At 43.1% G+C, this 22110-nt stretch overlaps 1 protein-coding gene across 2 annotated transcripts in view; it reads left to right on the top strand.

Annotated features, from left to right (window-relative positions):
* Positions 1-7985, top strand: part of PTPN11 (protein tyrosine phosphatase non-receptor type 11) — a 43639-nt gene extending 35654 nt beyond the window's left edge. For both annotated transcript variants that reach the window (XM_034790872.1, XM_034790871.1), the window contains 3 exons: positions 2767-2879; positions 4647-4748; positions 7264-7985. In XM_034790872.1, coding sequence (XP_034646763.1) covers positions 2767-2879; positions 4647-4719 — 186 coding nt within the window. In that variant the 3' untranslated portion in view covers positions 4720-4748; positions 7264-7985. The remainder of the gene's footprint in view (positions 1-2766; positions 2880-4646; positions 4749-7263) is intronic.
* The last annotated feature ends 14125 nt before the right edge of the window (positions 7986-22110 follow it).

Below are 22110 nucleotides of genomic sequence, written 5' to 3'. Positions count from 1 at the left end.
TGGCGCTTTCATTCTTTCAACCCTTACCCTAAATGACTGCCCTCCTGGATTCTTAGCCTTGTCTGGAACAGCAGGGGCTGTTCTCCTCTGCAGTTCTCCATACTGCTGCAACAATTATATAGCTAAAGCTACTGATCTTTCTCCCTCTTCCAAGACCATTCACACCATCTGTTACCCACCTAATCACCACCACCTGCAGAACAGGAGTCCTCAGGTGCTTCAGACATTTTTCTTTTATGACTCTCTCCTACCTTGCCTTAAAGCTCACTGAAGTTTGAAAATGCATGGAGTTCTCTGCAAAGCTCTTACCCTCAAATATTATATATTGTTCAGTTCACTTGCAGCCTTTCACAAAATTGCCACTACTGTCTCTTGGCGTTTGTTTTTAGTTCCAGTGTAGTTGTTCCAATATAAATGGAACTAATATAATTACAATAGCGTCTGCTACTAGGACAGAGGAATCTCTCTCTCCTATGATGGTCAGATTAAATCTGTAGTCATGTAAAACGTATACTATGGTGCTAAAATGGAAACGAGACTTAAACTGGATTCTAAGCTTTTCTTTACTCTAATACAGTAATAGTGCTTCTAGTTCTGGACGAAAAAGCCCTTTGACGCTCTTGTCAGAAGCTAATGTGATCCTGAGCAGCCTTGTGATGACCTGAGGTGGCGCCACATGTGCAGTGAGAGAGAGGAACAAAAATGGGTGGAAATGGGTTGAGAGCATCAGTAGAATGAAGGAAGCAGCTGAGTGTCTTCAGTCCCCAATTTGCAGTTTATTTGGGGGGTGAAATTTACTGTTTCCGTCGTCCTTTCTACCAGTGGAACAACCCCCCCTCACAAAAAAATAGTTGTGGAAAGAAAAGCTAATGAGTGACGCAAGTTCTGTGTCATATTCTTGCCCTAATTTAGAAAATGTGTTGAGTCGTTTGCCCAGCTCTACTCTAGAAATATTCCCCGTTTCCTTTTGGCATTGAGAACCTCGGGAGTCTTGATGTAATCAAGTAGTGTGTTAAATATTGCCTGTCTCTTTCGTATGTATGAAAACTACAAAGTAAACTTGTTTGGTTAGTTTTCTTCTTGGAAGCAATAATTTTTTTTTTTTGTAACACTGAAGTAACTTGAGTAATTATTTCTAATTAGGAATAATGGAAATGTGGTAGCAATAATTAAACTGAATAGTAGGAATAATTATAATGAATTAGCGAAGTCAGAAGAAGAAAAGCCTTAGATTTACATCTTCCTGGTTTGTTTTCTCTAATTTAGTCAGATCAAAGAACAGAGCTGACTTTGATTCTGCTTCTCGGCTGCTTTTACACTTAAGATACGTCTGCGGGTTGAATTGGCATTTATCACATAGTTAGAAGAATTCAAAATCCAATTTTAGGCTGCAGCATAAAATTGACCTTTATTAGCTGTGTCCAGGTGAGAGGTGTGTACCTCACAGATTCTAAATTTGGGCAAGGCCTGAACCTTTATTCCCCTTAAATCTGATTTTTTGAAAGGTTACAGCAACAAAATTGTTTTTGACTAGGGTCCCTGCAAAGTGATCTGTCAGGAGAAGGTGGGAGGCAGAAGTGGTAGGAACATAAGAACATAAGAAAGGCTGTACCGGGTCAGACCAAAGGTCCATCTAGCCCAGTATCCTGTCTACCGACAGTGGCCAATGCCAGGTGCCCCAGAGGAAGTGAACCTAACAGGCAATGATCAAGTGATCTCTCCCCTGCCATCCATCTCCATCCTCTGACAGACAGAGGCTAGAAACATCCCATTTCTAGTGCCAGCTGCGTATAGCAATAGAGGCTGAGATTTTCAAAGTTGCCTTAATGGGAATTAGGAATCCAAGGCTGTGTCTTTACTTAAAATGCTACAGTGGCATTGCTGCAGCTGCACTGCTGCCATGCTTCAGTGTAGACACTCACGACAGCAATGGGAGGGGTTCTCCCGTCCCTGTGGTTAATCCACTCGAAGGCGGTAGCTAGGCCTACGGAAGAATTCTTCCATCGATCTAGTTCTGTCTACACCGGGGATTACGTTGGCATAGCTATGTCTCTCAGGTATGGTTTTTTACACACCCCTGAGGGACATAGCTATGAGGAAGTAATTTTTCAGTGTAGACCTGCCCCATGTCTCCTAAGATGCTTTGAAAATCTCAATCATAGAATTGACTGGATCATTAGGTGCTGCTGGTCTGAGCACTTTAAGAATATACCTTGGAAAAAGTTAGGAGTGGGGCTTGCACTCGTATTTGACCATTTAAACCTTGACTTTGGTGTATATTTAGCTATTGTTAAGGTCTATCCTAAACTGGAGAATGATGCCCATTTGCCCCAGAGACCCACTGGCTGACACTGTCTACTGTACAGTGAAGGATGGATCTTTTTGCCAGGTTTGGATAAAGCAAATACGTTCATGTTCACGTGTGTGAACTCACAAAGTTGGCACATCTAGTTAGAGACTGGGGGCGGGCGGGCAGGGACCAAGCATTCTGTGAAGATTTTTACCGAAAGCTTCCAGTAGTCAAAGATAACCTCTACCTCTAGGAATATCCAGAGTGCATGTTGTAGTTACAGAAGTGAAATCTTTCATGCTTTAACTTTTTTATATAAAATAAAAAAAGCCTCTTTTCTGAGGGGTGGGGGAAAGTAGGTTTGGCTAATTTATATTTCATTTCTTGAACTTTGTATCTATTATCTTCTAAAAATGTAGGTTTCTGTTTTATTGACTATTCTAAACCTGTTTAATTTTTGTGTTCCCTTTTTTCAGAAGAGTAAGAGGAAAGGGCATGAATACACAAACATTAAATATTCTTTATCGGACCAGACAAGTGGGGATCAGAGCCCACTTCCACCATGTACTCCGACCCCAACCTGTCCAGAGTAAGTAGCAGTTTCTCAAAGTAACAAGTGAGTTCCGAAATGCCTGTGAATTCAAGCAGATCCGGCAATAGAGAGTCTAGTTGTGGACTGTTTTCCTCGTAAAAGTTTATTTCTAATCATATAACAAAGAGGAATTTCCTGAGCAAACTTTTGTTCTCTTTCTCTACTCACTCTCACTTGAGGGTCCTTTATTAATTTTTTCTGGTGTCCCCACAAATGGAATTTTTCAATCCTGCACTGATTTTTTTCATTTGACATAAATGGGGCCTTGGTGATAAAGTGGTTTTCAACCAGGGGTTCGGGACCCTCAGGGGGGCTGCGAGCAGGTTTCAGAGGGGCCACAAAGCAGGGCCAGTGTTAGACTTGCTGGGGCCCAGGGCAGAAAGCCGAAGTCCCACCACATGGTGCTGAAGCCTGGGGCCCAGAGCCCTGTCACCCGGGGCTGAAGCCAAAGCCTGAGCAACGTAGCTTCATGGGGGGGCCCCTGTGGTTTGGAGCCCCAATCAATTGCCCTGCTTGCTACCCCCCAATGCCGGCCCTGGCTTTTATATGCAGAAAACCAGTTGTTGTGGCCCAGGTGGGCTGTGGAGATTTTATAGCTTGTTAGGGGAGGGAGGTGGCTCAGAAAGAAAAACGTTGAGAATCCCTGCGTTTAAAACATAGGAAAAGGATATCTTGGGTGTGAAGCACTTAGATATGAAAAATATACCGGTTGCTCTATTCATGGTGCACAAATTATACATGGTTCCCTGCAGCCACCAATGAATAGAGGAACTGTTTAGCAAGCATACATCAGCATTGCCTAACAGTAGTTTAGGACAGAAAGTAAAGAATATCATACCCCATTGAAATGATCTGTCTGTCTTGTGTATTTCTCTGGTGACAATTACTATGGTATCTGAGCATAGGGGAAATGTAGGTTGAAAGAATTCAGTGACCTAAGTTAGAATTTAGCCAGGACACCCAGGTTAATACCTCCATACTTGGGCGTGCAGTGATGAAGAAAAAGGCCCCTGGTTCTCAGAACGTTGTTCGGAAAGGTGGAGGAAAATCCGTTAATATTTTGCCATTCTGTTTCCCTACTGCAGTGTTTCCCAAACTTGGGATGCTGCTTGTGTAGGGAAAGCCCCTGGCGGGCCGGGCCGGTTTGTTTACCTGCCTCATCCGCGGGTCTGGCCGATCGCGGCTCCCACTGGCCGTGGTTCGCTGCTCCAGGCCAATGGGAGCTGCTGGCGCGGGACGAGGGACATACTGGCCACCGCTTCCAGCAGCTCCCATTGGCCTGGAGCAGCGAACTGCAGCAGTGGGAGCTGCAATCGGCCGGTCCTGCGGACGCGGCAGGTAAACAAACCGGCCCGGCCCGACGGGCTTTCCCTAAACAAGCGACGTCCCAAGTTTGGGAAACACTGCCCTACTGTGTTGGGTTTTCTTGTTAACCTCCTCAATGACTAGCATTGCAGTAAGATTGCGATGCCACCCTATTGTAGTCTTGCCTTCATCCTGTCCCAGGTTTTGTGTTGACTTAACTCTGTACAACCGTAATGATGTTAAAGTGGGCAACTTCAGTGCTTGTATGGGGTGGAGTTGTCTCAGAATCTGCCCCATTGATTGGGTCATGCAGAAATCACCCAATATTCTGAATCCAGATGCTCTGTGCTTTGAAGCGAATTGAACACGTTATTAGCTAACATCATTGAATTATGTGATATGTATTTATTTTCTAGTAAATCTGACTTTTTTCCCCTCTATAAAAATCTGTCATTTTAGAATGAGAGAAGATAGTGCTAGAGTATATGAAAATGTGGGGTTGATGCAGCAGCAGCAGAAAAGCTTTAGATGAGATGTACAGAAACTTCCATGCAAAGGAAGGTACGTACATTAGAAATTCTAGTATGATCTAGCCTAAAGCTGTTTTTATTGCACTATGGCATATTTTAACATAATCACAGTTCGATCATGAAATGTATATAAGCCAAGAATCTTTGCCATAGTGTCAGTTGGTTTAGCAGCTAAAATATTCAACATCATTTTCACAGCAACTTGATTTACCGATTGAGGAGGGTAATATTTTGGACCCAGCAGAGCCAGATCTTAATGGAAAGAATTCCAATTCCAACACTTAGAAGTCAGGCCATTCAGAGCAGAGATCAGAGCTAATACTCCATCTTGCTTATAAAGTTTGAAGGTAGACTCCCATTTGTAAGTTAAAATTGGTTTTGATTATTGCACATCAGCAAGGATTGCAAGATCTGACTGAAACTTTAACTGCTAAACCAACTCGCGCTATGGTAAAGATTCTTGGATTAAATACACTTCAGAATTGAGACGGTGGCGCTCTTTGAGTCTGAGTATTAGTGAACGTTGCTGGATTGGGCTGTAAGTGATTTTAAATCCTCTCATTTTGATCTATTGACCAAATATGTTTTATGCTGATGTTAGCATTGCTGAGCTGATACAGTATGGGAGGGTGGTGTAGATGCTGTTCTGCCTCTGACTAGAATCTCTCTTGCTTGCCTCTTACATCTGTGCCAAAAATAATCAGGTAAACTTTCAGATCTCAGGGAGAGACTGCAACACCAGCCACTTTTGTATCACATTGAATCATTTTGGACTCGTAAACTGAGCCTGTTTGCTCTGGAAGTCAGTGATAAAATAAATATAGGGGGTCCATGATGTCATTTGTACATGGAGCCCCCCTTGAGAGAATAACTGAACTTTTAAAACTTTCTTAAATTAAAACTTTGTACAAGATTTTAGCATATGGGTTTAATGTGCTTACGTGATGGAACACCTCTGGTTCAGAGAGGTGACTGGGCCAGTGATCTGCAAACATGTGATTTAGGTAGGCCTATCAGAGCCATTATGGCATATACAGGACACAGCACCCGCCCTGACCCAATAGACTGTAACCCGTATCAGAGTTGGAAAGTGGTCCATAAACTAGGCATTTGTTAAATAAGTCATGGTCTGATGATCTGTTTGATGGGTTTTTGCAGTATATCCTGTTTTGGAGTCTACATTTCAATAGCTCCCTAATTAGTATTCCCTACAACCAGGGAACAGTACACATCTTAAAATCCTCTCAGTTATGTATTGCCACCCACTCAGCCCTCAAGGGAGTTAAACTACTAAAACCAATTTTAACTTACAATGGGAGTTTGCCTTCAGACTTCATAAGAAAGATGGAATGTTCGCTCTGATCTCTGGTCTTTGCTCTGAATTAAAAAAATTGGAATTCTTTCCTTTAAATTTACGTGAACTGGGGGCTTACAGAAGATATTACATAGACAGTCCTGAAGACTAAAACATTCTATCTCTGGAACAGATCCAACATAGACAGCTGCAATGTAAGCTTGCCCATGCTGCTTTGCAAGTATGCTTTGATCCTGGCCTATGCTAGGGACTTGGAGACCACCTAAAGAGACAAGGCAGCAGGCTGTCTAATCCTTGGCCTCTTTTACTGACACTGTCAAAAAAGTGTCAACTGTGTTTGTATGATGTGGACAGGTGTCCACAAGGATCTGGACTGAAACCACTAGCTGACTTCAGGTCACAATTGGATGCGAATGACTTTCAATCACTGCTAGCTATGGGCAGATTGGAGCCAAGGCTCTGGAGTAGGAAGTGAAGGGTCTTCATCCTATTATTGATATAATATCACTAAACTAAGCCCTTACCATCACTCAAATAAGTACTTGGATTTTGTCTTACACTGTATTTAAATACCTACCCTTTTCTGGCTGCTCCCCAGTCAAATGTAATTGAATATATTTATTTCACTCTTTCTGGTTCTCATAAACTAGCCTAGTACTGCAGTTTTCAATTGGAAACATTGCAATTTGAATTTAAGTTTTAAATGAACTTTATTCTAAAGTTAGGTTTCTATATCCCTTTGATTCATTCTTACGTTTTGGGCCAAAGCTACCTTATGGTGACCCTTTCAAGAATTAACAGTTTAGGCTTTTTTTATTGTCCGAGCCAACTGAAATGCAAAGTGAACAGCGTAAATGTTGAAAAGTAAATTAGATCTTAATTCTTTCAGCTTCTGTTCTAACAAGTTGGCAATCTTCTTCCTTTTGTGCTTAAAAAAAGGCCTTCCGACCTGTCACTGTCCCTTTGATAGTACATGTTTACAATTGTAAACTGACCGTGGAAAAGGTGGGATATGCCACTCCGCGTGAAAGTTGGGAGAAGACCCGACTATATCTCTTTAAACCGATGGATGCCTCTAGTTGTGTGAAATTCCATCTGATATTTTAGATCTAAACTATCAATCACTGCTGTTTGTTAAGTGTCAAAATGAAGCATTTCCGTGTACGTTCAGAATGATGAATTATTATAGTATATGTTTCTAATGAGCTTTTAATTGTTTTCCCTTTCCCAGAAATGAATATTGTTTTTTAAAAAAGGTCAAGAAAGAGATGGAACAAGCTTCACGTGAAGAATGAATTTTGAAGGCTTGGTACCTTTTTATTTATGGTGTTTAACCCTTCAATAATAAGCAAAACCTAAGACCATCTAAAGATCATTATATCCTTTCTCTCCAATATCTGATTTACAATTGCTCATTTTTCAAATAAAAAGGAAATCCTCTCTACAATGTAGAAAGATATTTTGTAGAATCTTAATTGTGAATCCAGCCAACTGTTAGCCTGGCGTTCATCTGCTTCAAATAGCATTTTTGTTTCAAAATCTGGTTATTAGCATTATTTCTTATCAGAGCAGTTGTGGGGATTTTTTTTTTTGAATGGGGAAGCAATGATGTGGGTAAGTCCATTATATAAATATAAAATACTAATGGGAACAATTCTTGATTGTTTGAAGACAGTGGATCACCCACATTAAAAGTCAGCTACATGATAACATTCGTCCTAATGCATTTCAAACTTGGTCTGAGTTTGACAGGGTTGAGCAGTTCATCTTTGATATGAAGATGTTTTTTTGTGACCGCTGATGGCTTTGATTACTTCTCAGCTGAGTTGCTGGATGGGCTGTTTTTGAGTAACTACAAAAAGTAGCCTTTGCCTCAGACTAGAACATTCTGTAGATGACCTGTACCCAAGATACCAATTTACAGCCACTCTGGCAAAAAAAAAAAAAAAAAAAGGCAGCTGTGGGGCCGCTGCCTATGTTAATTTTTCAGTGTTCATTTATTAAGCAGGAGATCTGACCTGTGGAGCTGAGACATTTTAGGAAGCTCCACAGTGACACTTGACATCGAATTAAAACAATGAAACCAGTAACCCCCTGTGCAGGCTGTTATCTTAGGCTGAAGTGAACCCTGTCTTAAAAATAGTTATTTGGGCCTTCTGGTTCTCAGTAAGGCCTCACACTAACGAAGGTAGCCTGGGGAAAAGGACTATATGGAAATTAGCTATCACCTAAAATTGCCTTAGTGAAAAGGGCAGCGCAGGTACCAGTCAACAGCAGCTTGTTCTGGTCTATTTCATCAGGCGGGAGTTTCATTAACATTCTGCCTAAAGTGCCTTTCAGAGCCACATCCAATTTGCTGTCCGTGTTTTAATTTAAAAAAAAAAAAAAAAATACTGCATCTATCTCTAAAAACACTTTTGATTGTTATTAATGAAACAAAATCCTCCCGGAGTGACGCCAGCAGTGAGAGATGCTGTATAGTGTCACAGTTACCTGGGTTTCTTCATCTGCAGAAGAAGGGATGTAAACACTTCTCGGTTTCCTGCATTAAAGAAACTTTGCCCTGTCCTGTTGTCTGAATCTGGATCTCCCATTGGAACCTATAGTAGCTGAGTGTGTGCTCATGGCAGGATCGGGCTCGAGGAGTAGGTACCAGTGGTGTCTTAGCAGCATCTTTCCCCTCACTGCTGGTGGAGTTCTGAGAATTATGGTGAAGCCACCAGGTGGTATTGAGGAATTATCATCATTTTTATTTAGAGTATGCAGTTAATGGTAATCGCTGCATTGTATTTCTGTATGTGCAGTAAGGGTGCAGGAGTGATGAACTTACATTATTGGTCATAGTAGTGAAATTACACAAAAGCCTGGAATGTAATTAGTGCAGCATTTGTGTTCCCTACATTCATGTGGGGATTGCATTGGCTTTCCCTGAGAATGCTTTGCAAAGTCAAATGCTTCACATTTTGTGTTTGTCTGAACCGAATGAAGGCGCATCTTCACTTTAAGCTGAACTTTGTTACTTTGCCTCTTGTTCTTTGTTATAATACCTCTTGTCTTCTGGTCCTGGAACTCCTGTCACCAGCACACCATAATATTTGTGTCTTAATGTCATTATCTATAGCACAGTCGTTAATATTTGCACCCTCTGTAGATCTAAAATTCTTATGGCTTGATGAAAGGATGGTCAGTTTTCATCTACTTGTGTTCGTTCGGTCACAAATAGAATATTTGCTTTATATCACCTTCCTTCCCCAGCCTCCGTGAACGGTTTCATCATGTTGACTTTTTCTGCAAAGGTTAAATAGGGATCATTTAAGTGCCGAGTTATGTTTTTGAATTGAATAATTCAATAACAGTCTAAATATCTGTTAATTGGAAATTTTGTGTAGCATTGTGTAGCATTATGTGGTGCTATATTTCCTTGGATGCTGCAAGGTTTTAAATCAGGAGAAAATGAAGTGCATGTTCGGGATTAGAAATACTTTGTACCAAAATCATAGGGGTAGCCGTGTTAGTCTGGATCTGTAAAAAGCGAGAAAGTCCTGTGGCACCTTATAGACTAACAGACGTATTGGAGCATAAATTTTCGTGGGTGAATACCCACTTCGTCAGACGCATGTGGTGGAAATTTCTGATGAAGTGGGTATTCACCCACGAAAGCTTATGCGCCAATACATCTGTTAGTCTATAAGGTGCCACAGGACTCTTTCTCGCTTTGTACCAAAACGAAAGTTCAAAGGAAGATCCTCTAAGCAGTAGCTTATGAACTGCACTAATGTGACCTGTCCTAAAGATTGACTTGTATTGGCTGTAACCAATAATATGGTGATGTATTCAGCATAAAGCTGCCTATCATAAGATAGCATTTAAAATCTGTGGAACTCAGCTCTGTAGTTATTTGTTCTTGGAACTGGGGAAATCTCATTTGTCTAGAATGTGTGTTAATCTTAAGGAGCACATGATGGATGAATGGCTTTTTTTTTTTTTTTTAATTAGAAAAGATTCCAAAAGATTGTATGCTAGAGAGAGCTGTTTCTTTTTAATTGGAGTGTCTGGCCCTGCTGAAAACCAAAGGGGGAATCTTGCAAGTTACAAACCAGCTGCCTTTCAAACATAGCCGACAGAGGGGTAACTCTTAGTGTGTCTTTCTCTTTTAATATTATTTTAAACATTGGTTGTTTTATTACAAATCAAACAAAAGATATAAATGTTCTGTGGTACAGGGGAAAAATGGATACTTGGGTTTCATGTATTTTTAGTGGGTTTTTAAAAACTAATTTAACATCACTCTACAAGCTATTGCTGTAACAATGGAATGGAAAAGGGATGCAGTTTTGAAATGTTCTATTGTAGAAGACTTTATACCACAAGGGAAATTTAAACCAATTCCGAAGGCACAGTATTGTATGCCAGCAAGAATCTGCTGCAGACCCTCATTTACTGAATGTTTTATAGCATACACTTTCATTTCAGGTAACCTTTTATTAGGACTGATTAGTTCTTCTATTGACCAAACTTTTTTTTCTCTTGAGGTATATGTGTTCAAAAATACAACTTCATTAGCTGTATCCTCGCTATAACACTTGTTTCCTTTTTCATTGTAGGGATGGGATAAATCAAACAGTTGGTACTAGGGCAATTTTTTCAGAACTTCATTATTTCAAATTAATTTTTATTTTTTTCCATTTTTAAATAGCAAAACATGTAATTAATTGCAGACCTGGTTATTTATGACACTATTGTGATTTTTTTATTACAGTACTAAAGGCTAATGAAAAAAGATCCTTTATTAGGTGGACTAGACCGTACATTTATTTTTTCCTGCAATGTATGAAGTATTGTACCAGAGTATTAAATGAAATGTAATATTTTATTGAAAATCTCTATCCTTTAAAAGGAGGACATTAGGATGTCATCAATTTGATGTGAATCATGTAAATGTTAATAATGATGCGCTGTTTTATTATACATTTAGTGTTTCAAAAGACTCACTTATTGCCTTTTGCCCACATACATTCTGTAGATCATTTACAATTGTCAAAATGTGACATTAAAAGACTAGATCATGTATAGAAATATTAGTGGTTGTTTGTTGTTTTCCCTGCTGGTATTTATGGGTGTTAGTTCAGCTGCTTTGCGAGCTGCGCTGTGATTTTTATTGCTGCAAGGTTATAATTATCGGAATAAAAGCAGATTTGTAAACAGCAGAATTAAAAATTAGGAATAAAAATAATTTTTCTTATAAGATGGTTTTGGACCATTGCTCCAATCCTTTTTCTGTAGCGCTTATATTAAAGTCAAGGTTTCTTTCGTTAGGTAACCCCCACTCTAGACGGATGGAATTCCAGTCAGCCTCCCTCCATGGTGTAGCTCTGTGTTATGTAGAGGGTCTTTGCTCCCCACAAGAAGAGCTTGAGCACAACCAAGCTTCTTTTGTAATATATGGTATTTCAGTGTTATTAACCCACTGCTTTTACTGCCCACTGCAAATTGGATAGCCCTGTAGCAAAACACTCAGTTCTATCTCAGCACAGCTCATCCAGTTAACTTCTAGAGGCCTGTGATTTTTGTGTGTGCGCCTCATTGGACATCTACAAGAGAGTCTGGTTTCCTCCTCTCCCTTTGCCTGGTTGACTGGACCTGTGAAGTCTGCTGCTCTTTGCACTCAAATAGTGCAGGGAAAATCCCTAAAGCCATGATGGGCAATAGCTTCCTCTCCAGCTGAATGTTTAATGTGTTACTGAACCCTTATAAAGGAAGAAGGGAATATAAAGTTCAATGGGGAGAAGAAGAGAGAACAGCTGTCCCACCCCTCCCTTTGTGATTTGGGGACTTCAGTTGAGTACCGTAGGGGGAGGGAAGCTGCTGCTTTCATTTATTTCTGATGCTTTCTTCTCCGAGCTGCTTCCTTGTTTCTTGCAGAGATGTCAACTGAACAGCTCACGTCTTCAGGGCTCTGATGTACCCTGGGATCCTTGTGTGCCAGCACCACGCAGTGATTCAGAGGAGGGGCTGTGCTGCACCTCAGGCTCCGTTCTGCCAGCTGCTGCTGCGGCACTTCAAAAGCGATTGAAATCCTTGGATCTCTGAAGCACTTGGAGCAGGGTGCATTTAAAATCCAGTGCTCTGCCTGGTCCCTGGAGTGGAGCAGAGGATACGCGTGCCCCCAAGTCCAAATATAGCAGCTTAGTCTAATTTTAGGCCTACCAGCCCAGGCAGTATCACACCATAAAAGCAATTGGGAACAACTCTTACTAGGCGTTTTGTTACCATTATTGGCTCTCCAGAACCAAGCAGCCTGCAATCCTGAGTCTGTTTCACAGTAATATGAACTAATTATAATGAATGGGGTGGTCTAGACAGTATTTGGTCCTGCCATGCAGGCAGGGGACTGGACTTGATGGCCTATCGAGGTCCCTTCCAGTCCTAGGTTCTATAAATCTATGAATGGAACAACAACACTGAGTTAAACCTCTCGGTAGATTGTGCTTACAGATGCTGATCTGTGGAAATATAAATGAGCCAATCTGTGCTCTTTAAGAAGCAGGCGCTGTGTTGCAATACGGACAGCATGAGGAGATGCCAGTTGGACACAGAGCAAATATCAGCCAAGTTTGTTGTAAAACAAGCTCAATCTCAAAGTAATGGAAAGGCATAAAAATAATCCCCTGAAATGTAAGGAAGAAAGCAAATCTCCACTGTTAGAGCCTTTGTGGATTTAAATACGAGCGAAATTCCAATGAGGACAGTAGCCACCTAGAGCATCTCCGTTTTAAGATTCTAATCCTGCAGGGTAAAATGGTATGAATGTGTCTAACAAGGGTGGGTTGGGTTTAGATTCACTTTTGTGTATTGCATGAGAAATGCATACCACTTAGGGGGTTGGAGTTATTCAGTCCAGTTTGAGAACTGTACTTCAGAAATCAAAATAATCACCAAAGGAATGATTGTCCTTAGGGTCCAGGTATTGGGCTGAGACTTAGACTGTTATAATAATGGCTCCTATCCTGTTCCTCTGACCTTCACCCCATGACTTCCCTGGAGAGCTTCTAGTAATACCTTTCCTCCCACACTTACTGTCTCAATCTGTTTTATAGACGTGAACCAAACTCTTTAACACACCCTCCAGCTACTCTAAGTACAAACAGGCTCCTTTTACTTTGACCACCCCACCCATCTCTAATCATTTGTATCATCAGTAACAAAGATTATGAGCCCTGTTGGGCAGTGACTATTTCTTTACTACAGGTGTGTGCAGTCACCTTGCACACTGGGGCCCTCTCACTGAACCTTTTAGGCTTTACCGTGATACAAGTGAATATCTGATAACAGCTCCAGGAAAATCCTGAGCTTCCCCGAGCGTTCCACCTAGTGTTCCCCATACAGTGGTGATGAATGGAAAAAAATACAACTACACCTCTACCCTGATATAACACAAATTTGGATATAACGCAGTAAAGCAGTGCTCCGGGAGCTGCACCCTTTGGCAGATCAAAGCAAGTTTGATATAATGCGGTTTCACCTATAACGCGGTAAGATTTTTTGGCTCTCGAGGACAGCGTTCTATTGGGGTAGAGGTACCTAGATGGGTGGTTAACTAGTTAATGACAGTATTGTTGTCTTTCCCCTTGAGACTACCCACCTATCCTATCTTTGGTAGAAACCATATGATACAGGAAATTAGGCCCAGATTTTAAAAGGTACTGAAGTGTTGCTGCACTCAGCATTGCAATGCCTAGCTGATTTAGGAGCCAAAAAACTCATTTTCAAAAGGTATTTAGGGGCTTAGTGACCAAAATCCCATTCACTGTCAATGGGGTTTTAGTTCCTGAGTGCCTTAATTCATCTGGAAAATGAGGTTTAGGTTCCTAAATTAGTTAGGTGTTGCCATGCTGAGTACATCAATGCCTTAATACAGGAGTGGCCAACCTGAGCCCCGCATCAGCTCCCCCACCCCACTCCCAGTGCCTCCCGCTCTCCAGCAGCCCCACCAATCAGCACCTCCCCCTCCCTCCACCCACCTCCCAATCAGCTGTTTTGTGGCGTGCAGGAGGCTTGGGGGGGTGGGGGAGGGTGGAATGAGGGCACGGCAGGCTCAGGGGAGGGAATGGGAAGGGGTGGAGTGGGGGCAGGGCCTATGGCAGAGCCAGGGGTTGAGCAGTGAGCACCCCCCGGCACATTGGAAAGTTGGCGCCTGTAGCTCCAGCCCCGGAATTGGTGCCTATACAAGGAGCCGCATATTAACTTCTGAAGAGCCGCATGTGGCTCCGGAGCTACAGGTTGGCTACCTCTGCCTTAATACCTTTAAAAATCTGGCCCCTAGTGTTCAGGGTGGGGTACTTTGAAAGATGGATTTCATTGATATGTCTTCATACATTTATCTGTACAGAGGATCATACAACCATATAGGGGACAAAAGAAACCTGAAAGGGCCATTGGATTTCAGAAAGGTGGAAAATGAAGGTATCTTGCACTCAGTTTATTTGCTGTTAATAATCAAACAATTTGGCAAATGTCTGTCTTGCTAAGCACAGCCAGCGTAAGTCAAGAGGCTGCTATTTTGTTTCCAGGATGATGTACTTTTCATGTTCAGTCCTTGTACACTACATCAGTCTGAGCCTTTAAGCACACCGACACCTAGTCTCTGTTTTTATAACCATCTTCAGGCATGTTGTATAGTGTCCCTGCTTCATCTGCCTGAAACTTTGTCTGCATTTTGTTAAAGGGCAAACATAAAATATGTATAAACCTCTCTTCATGATAGTTGTGGAAGAAGTTACCATTAAAAATCATCTAAGGAGGTGACGTTCCAGCCATCTCCAGAGCCACTGTAGGTGCATGTCTCACCATGGAGTAGGGTTCATAACAGTTCATTGAGCAAAACTCTGCATGTGAAGAGAACACAGCTCTCTTGATGAATGTCATCGAGGGGTCATATGCTCTGCTGTACTTCACACGTCATTTTTACAATGTGCTATTTCTCTGAACTATAAGTACATCTACCCCTAACATAAGGGAGATCCCCTGGATCTTGTCATAATGCTTTCCGCCTCTCTCCCTTCTTCTCCTTGTTGGTCTCATTGCTCAGTGGGTGGGTGAAATTCTCTGCCCTTTGTTATACAGGAAGTTACCATAATGGTCCCTTTGGGCCTTAACATCTAGTAATTGTGTTGTCTAAGCTTAATTTACAGTCCAGTCTCTTACTTGTCTATACAGCACTATGCATTGTTACCTTTCTATATAAAATCAATTGATTAGTAGTCTGGTCTTAGTCAGTAACAATAAAATAGACAGGATTAGTGAAGCTTGATTGCCATATTAATAAGTTGCTTTTATTATTTAAGAATAGCACATAACAAGGAGCGAGATTCAGTACTCGATCCTTGTGGAACCACATTTGCAGCCGTCGACCATCCGAGCCCAGTTCTGTTTGCTCTGATCAATAACGCAAACGTACTATCTGTAACTTCCCTTTCCTCATACACGTGGCAATTGCGCGTGTTTCCCTTGTCTGGTACATGTTGCATATTTTTTCATTCCTAATAAAGACGACGCAATGTAACATTGAGTTCCTATTATTTTTAAAGCTTGCTCGGGGTTTTGCTCAGTGAATAGGCCTTTACTTAACAATAGGCCCTTTGGCCTACTGGTCAGCAACATGGGTAAATGATATTTGCTGGGTTGTTGTACCTGTGATGGTCCCAGGGTCTGAGAGACATCCACCTTGTATCACTGATAGTTAACCAGCTTCTCATTTCCTGCTTTAACCGAAACCGGCGAGAGAAGAAATAGTTAAGAAGCACACGAGGTCGTGGTTATCAAACTGGCAGGTCGTGTGCTCCTGCGTTCCCCTTAAGGCTCTTACCGGGAAAGGGGTTAAACATTCTTAAAATAAGCAACTGGTTATATCCTGGCTGATGCTGTGAGCAACCAAGTATGCAAAGCAGTTCCCCAGCTGGCTACCTTCGATATAGCGATTGAGATGCTCACTGTCGATGCTACGGCCGGTTTAGCCCTGCCCGAGGGTAACAGATCTTGTGTTGGTATTTTTTTAATTAATTTTCTCCATGTTGTAAATCCAAGTTTATAGGCCATGTTCAGCTTTTTGTTGTTCCACTGTAATAACAAGAAGCTGGGTGGGGAAAACGTAGTGTCCCTAATAAAATCTTAATGGAGTCTGTATCTTATTGTAGTAGAATGTTTTCAATTGCATTTTAGATAAAGGACAAGCTTTGAAGGGTGAAATCTACAGATTTGGAATGTTAGTTAAATTGTCTATTTTTTTTTCCTGCTTAATTAAATACTTATGACTACACTGTGTGTGTACGTACATATGCATCATCTGAACTTCTGGTACCAGATCTTGCGATTTTTGTTTTGTGCCTCTGGCGGGACATGGCGCTCCCAGCTCTGCATCACCAGTAAACCAAACTGACTCAGTAATGTACGTGTTAGGCATTTGGGATAAATCATCAGCGTGGGCTCCTGCTGTCTTTCCCAATACTGCATGTGTGATGCTCCCTGCCTGAACTTTGCTGCAATGAAGAATATATGGAGATATAGCTATCTCATAGAGCTGGAAGGGACCCCGAAAGGTTATCGTGTCCAGCCCCCTACCTTCACTAGCAGGACCAAGTGCTGATTTTGCCCCAGATCCCTAAGTGGCTCCCTCAAGGATTAAACTCACAACCCTGGGTTTAGCAGGCCAATGCTCAAACCACTGAGCTATCCCTCCCCCCTATTACCCTCTAAAAGTCTGATGTGCAAAAGAGCCAGTGTCCCAAAAGACAACTTGATTCCAGAGGCAGGAAACAAATGTGAGAAATGCCATGCCTCTGAAGAAGAGCTCTGTGTAAGCTTGAACGCTTGTCTCTGTCACCAACAAAAGTTGCTCCAATAAAAGATCTTACCTCCCCCACCTTGTCTCGCTCATACATGGAGGCACTTCCCTTCTCCTAAATAGTTTAATTATTGAAGCAGCAGTCTTGAAATACATGTGATCCCTGGAACCATGCAGTTCAGCTCCCAGATGGTTGACTCAGTCATTCATAAAAATGAGTACCATGCCATTTAGAGTTTATGTTCCTCAGAGGCACCTGAAAAGCTGAGGTCCTGTCTCCTGTGCATACATGTTCAAGCTCCCATGGCTCCTCATAAGAGGTAACATAGTTTGCTCTGGTTGTTTCACTTTCTCTCCACACTATAATGGGTAGTGGATCAGTTATTTTACCGGCTAGATGTTCTCCACCCAGAAGTATCTGAATTTGGTGGGGGCATGGATATGTGATTTGTGAGGAACGTTGGGATAGAAGGTGCTTTAGAAATGTAAACAGTTTATCTAGCAGCAACTGAGCAGCCAAGAGAACATGGCAATGTTTCTTCACACCTCCACTGGAGAGTAGCAGACTCCAAAGTAAAATGGGTTTCTCAGCATTTCAATCCTTGCTCAGTTTCCAGGAACTTGCTTGATTATAGGCTGCACAAATAATGTCTTTGTCCTGGTCCATGACACATGAGGAGTGTTCCTGCTGGTAATCATGTCTAGCAATGAGCTGGGTGTTGCAGTCCAATGCTCATTGATATGGTCTCCCGGGATGCGCCCTTGGCCCTGCACTCATCTGGCCTCCAGGACTCTGTGTCCGGGCTGTTGGCAGCACGGGTCTGGGTGAGGAGGACTGCAAGAGTCTTTCCTGTCCAAGGCTCTGAAAGGTCTGAAAAGGAGAACAAGCCAGCAGCTGGCTTCCCTCCCCTCATGGAGCCTGCAGCAGGTCGTTGTGCAGTGCCCTCCGGCAGATCACTTGTAAAAGTCTTACAGTAATTCTTTGGGGTCTGGCCCACCTTCCCTTCAGGGGGCTCGGACAGGCAGTGGTGTGAGCAGTCCCTATCCTCAACCATGCCCTTCTCTGGGAGCTGGGGTTCGAAGGTCTGTTCCCACGTGAGCTGGGTTTTCCCTTTCTATGCCCTACCACCAGGCCTGATACACCTTACAGAAGTGACAGGGTGGGGCTGCTTGTGCCTATAGCAGTTCATGAACCCTTGCCTGGCAGCTCTGGGGTTTGTGCACCCCGCCACATCAACATACAAACCTGGACACCCATCCTGGTCGGGTACAGCATCTTCTGAGTGGAGCCAAAATCCGGTGTCAGGCTCTTTTAAGATCCAGAACTCCCACCCAGTCTACACTTACTTAGCCCTGAGTTGCACCAGCTATCCCTGTTGCTGTGTGTATGGGTGATAGTTCACATGCGCCAAGTGGAGGGAGAAGAAGGCAGCTCTTAGCCAGACCCTGCATTTCCTCTTCCTAAAGCTGTGCGCCACGTGCTGAATTTTAGCAGGGTACCCTGCTGCTGCTCTGGAAGGTGTCTGATGAAAGGGATGGTTCTGTGAATGGGTATGATCTCCATAAAAGTGCATTCCAGACTGCTTGGATCCATTAACCTGTCTGCGCCACAGGGCGCTCGTTCCGTTGAGTCTTTTGAAGCCGTTCAATGCATTCTATTGACTCTGTACTATGAAAAGTCTAAAGATGATGGAAAGCAGGGAGAGCCGTGTTAATACTAAAAACAAGAAACAAACCAGCCAGCTGTGTGGGAAATATTGTGACTGTAGCACCTGGGTTTGGCTGGAGACCAAGAAGCCAAGCCAGACCCTCCTGCTTTCCAGTCTTTGCTCTGGGACAGACACTTCTCATGGCCTGCTCTCAAAATGAGGCCCAGGGAGCGTCTTTGTGCCCCTGCTTACGACAGGTCCAGATTGTTAGCCAGGAGTTAGAGCCTCCACCTCAGAAAGTGGGAAAGAGAAGACTGAGATTTTCGGCTTGGAATAGAGACGACTAAGGGGGGATATGATAGAGGTCTATAAAATCATGAATGATGTGGAGAAAGCGAATAAGGAAGTGTTATTTACTCCTTCTCATAACACAAGAACTAGGGGCCACCAAATGAAATTAATAGGGAGCGGGCTTAAATAAAAGGCAGTACTTTCATCCCACAACACACAGTCAACCTGCAGAGCTCATTGCCAGGGGATGTTTTGAAGGGCAAAACTATAACAGGGTTCAAAAAAGAATTAGATAAGTTCATGGAGGATAGGTCCATCAGTGGCTATTAGGTATAGTTCAAGGCTGGTGGAGCTAGATTCCTAAAGAGAGACGGAACCAGACCCATGTTCTCTAGTGCCAACTGGCAAGTAAGAATTCGCTGTAGCTAGTGTACAGAGTAGAGATTTCTGAACTGGAACTGTGCTAGGCCATTCATATTCCCCGAAGGTGAGTCTGATTTTTAGATTATATCTCCTCTCCCCTGGGGCACCTCACCCATCACATGGGCCAGAGAGGGGGGTACTCATTTTCATCTCTGCTCCAGCTTCTTTTGCATTGCTGCTCTAGTCTGCATCCCACAAAAGGCCCTTTTTACACTGATTAATGTTGAATTCCTGCTTCTGCTCTCCTGCCTCAATTTTCTATTCCCTGCATAGCCTCCCGATCTGTCATTTACATAATGCCATGACTACGGTCTCTGTGTAATAAAGAGATTTGGCTAACCGCTATATGAAATTTCAAAGCGAGCTCTGAGGATGCTTCCACGAGGATCTGTCTGCAGATTAACCTTTTGATTCATAGCAATTCATAATTGTACAAATTATTGGTGACTGTAAATTTCTATGGCTTGGACCATTTCATAGGCCTAGATCTGCCTAATGTTATAAATTTCAGGACAACATGTTCCCGTGAGAAAGCAGAACAAATGTAAAGGTTCCGTTGAGCCCTGATTCATTGGTATAGGACTTAAAATTTCTGCGTAATTTAAATGGGAGGTGGGGGCGGGGAGACGGACCAAGTACTGAAATTAAAGCAATTGTTGTTCCCCTGTCTGGATCATCAGGCATAGCCTGGACTGTTGCTTTTAGGAGGGGTGAGAGAGAAGGGCAGAGCGCTGCACTCTCACGTATAGTCCTTACTTCATACCTGCTGTCGATGGGTATCAGCTTTGCCAGAGGAAAAAGCAAGTGTTGCGTATCATCACATACAAGTCAATTTAAATAACTGTTTATCCCTTACATGTGATAATCGTCCAACTTCCAAACAAACCAGTAATTACTGAGAGTTGTTTAATGCAGACAGCCAATCAGACACACTTTGCTTTCAAAACAAGAAGCCTGTTAGTGTGGTTAATTAGAACAGGTTGTAATCAACATGGGGAAGAGACTACAAACTGCAAGAACTCCCTGTAACCATGAATGGAGAGGTCTTGGCTAAGAGGCCAAGTGGGAGTTGTTGCAGGGCATGGGGTGAGAGGATGCCCCTGTGTGGAGCTCATGGCTTCTTTCTACCCTGCAGCATTGCTGCGTAGGAGGAGAGGGTGTCCCTGGAGCTAGGATTCCCTCGAGGAAGTAATGACCCATTTTGGTTGGTACAGCATTGACATCCAGTCTTGCTTGCTGTGTGGCCCAAGGCAAAGGATCATTCACACCAAGCAGAGGCTGCGTTCAAGCTTGCACCATGCTCTTAACATGGGCTGCTTGTACATGGATGAGGATTTTGAGTCCTTATTTTACCTTCCCAGCAGACTGCATGGGGATCTAGATCTCTCCTGACAGAAGATCCATGATTACACATTTGAGACGCACAAGCAGGCCTTCAAACCTGCCCAGAGCATCAGTGATGGCTCAGGAAAGACCGTGCAAAGCACAGAGTGCAGACAGCATTTCTAATCTTCTATTTTAGCTCAGTCACTAATGGGCATGTCTTTTTCTTCCAGGATGGTGTGCTTAAGTATTTAATTTATTTCAGTGACAAGGAATTCTGAGTATATCATGATGTGGAAAGAGGGGACGCTTCCAGCAAGGACCCAGTTCTGCTCCCGTTGACCTCTCTAGCAAAACGCTAGCTGCCTCTAGTGGGAAGCTAGGAGGCAGGGCATTCACACCACTATTGCTGATCCAGTAAAAACACCATGGAACAAACTCCAGGAAGTCTCATGCTGCCGGATGTCTTTGAACCAGTTGTAATTTTACATGGGGACTAAAGCCATGTTGAGGATGATTTTCCAGCCCAGGACGAGACGGGCGAAACGCATCAGCATGGAAAGCGTCTACTGGAAAGTTAGCAACACTCTCTATTATTTATATTGCAGTGATGCCCAGAATGTGCTCGGGCTTGACAAGCACATGCAGAGGCATGATTCTTGGCCAGGTGAAGTCACCCCTGAAAAGACAAGAAACCAGTGCAACGTTTGAGCAGAGAGGCAGGCCGGTGGTATTTCCATAGGTTGGATGTGGTCTGTGGATGTGTCCACAGCTCCTGTCACGGGGACTAAATAAAACCACTAACTGTCGAGAGCTGGCAGCTACAAACGTGTCCGTGTGACGAATGCCATCGTGCCTGACAGCGGGGATTGAACGGGGGCTGCCCAGAGCTCAAAGTGTGAGTCACTGCTGCGTGAGCTAATGAACCCGGCTCGGTAGAACGGGGCTGTACTTTGTGTTCCCAACAGGAACCGAAGGGAATGAGTAACGTCCTTTTGCCATGGGGTTACAGTCTCACATAAAAAAAAAATCACTCCTTTTATTTATTGAAGTGCCCTGGGCGAAGATTAACTTTCTTGTGGCTCAGGACCTGGGACTCCAGAGATGTGGGCTCAGTTCCCTTCTCTGCCACAGCCTCCCTGTCACTTCATCTTTCTGTGTCTCAGTCCCCTATATGGGTATCACAGCCCTGCCCTACCTCATGGGGGTGTGTGAGGATAAATAGATTCCAGCTGGTGAGGTGCTGGCATAATATGGTGCTTGTCTGGTCCTCATCACCGAACAGACCACTTCACTTGTGCTGGTCTGCAGCGTTCTCTAGTTTCCCTGACACCTCTCTCAGAGCTCCACAGCTGGCGCTAGAATGTCGCTTTGGACACAAAGCGCCTCCTGATCGAGTTGTCCAGGCAGTTCAGTGTCCTGTCCAGCAGCATTATAATTAAGGAGACAACTGCTGCTCCTTCTTTAACAGCCAAAAACCAGGCTGGTCCCAAGGCAGGACTAATCTGTATTGATCCTGACACAGTACTGCCCAGTGAAGTCAAGGGGCTGC

The sequence above is a fragment of the Trachemys scripta genome, chromosome 15 (genome assembly GCF_013100865.1).
Source record: "Trachemys scripta elegans isolate TJP31775 chromosome 15, CAS_Tse_1.0, whole genome shotgun sequence".
Lineage (NCBI taxonomy): Eukaryota > Metazoa > Chordata > Testudines > Emydidae > Trachemys > Trachemys scripta.
This window is presented reverse-complemented; position numbering and strand designations above follow the sequence as displayed.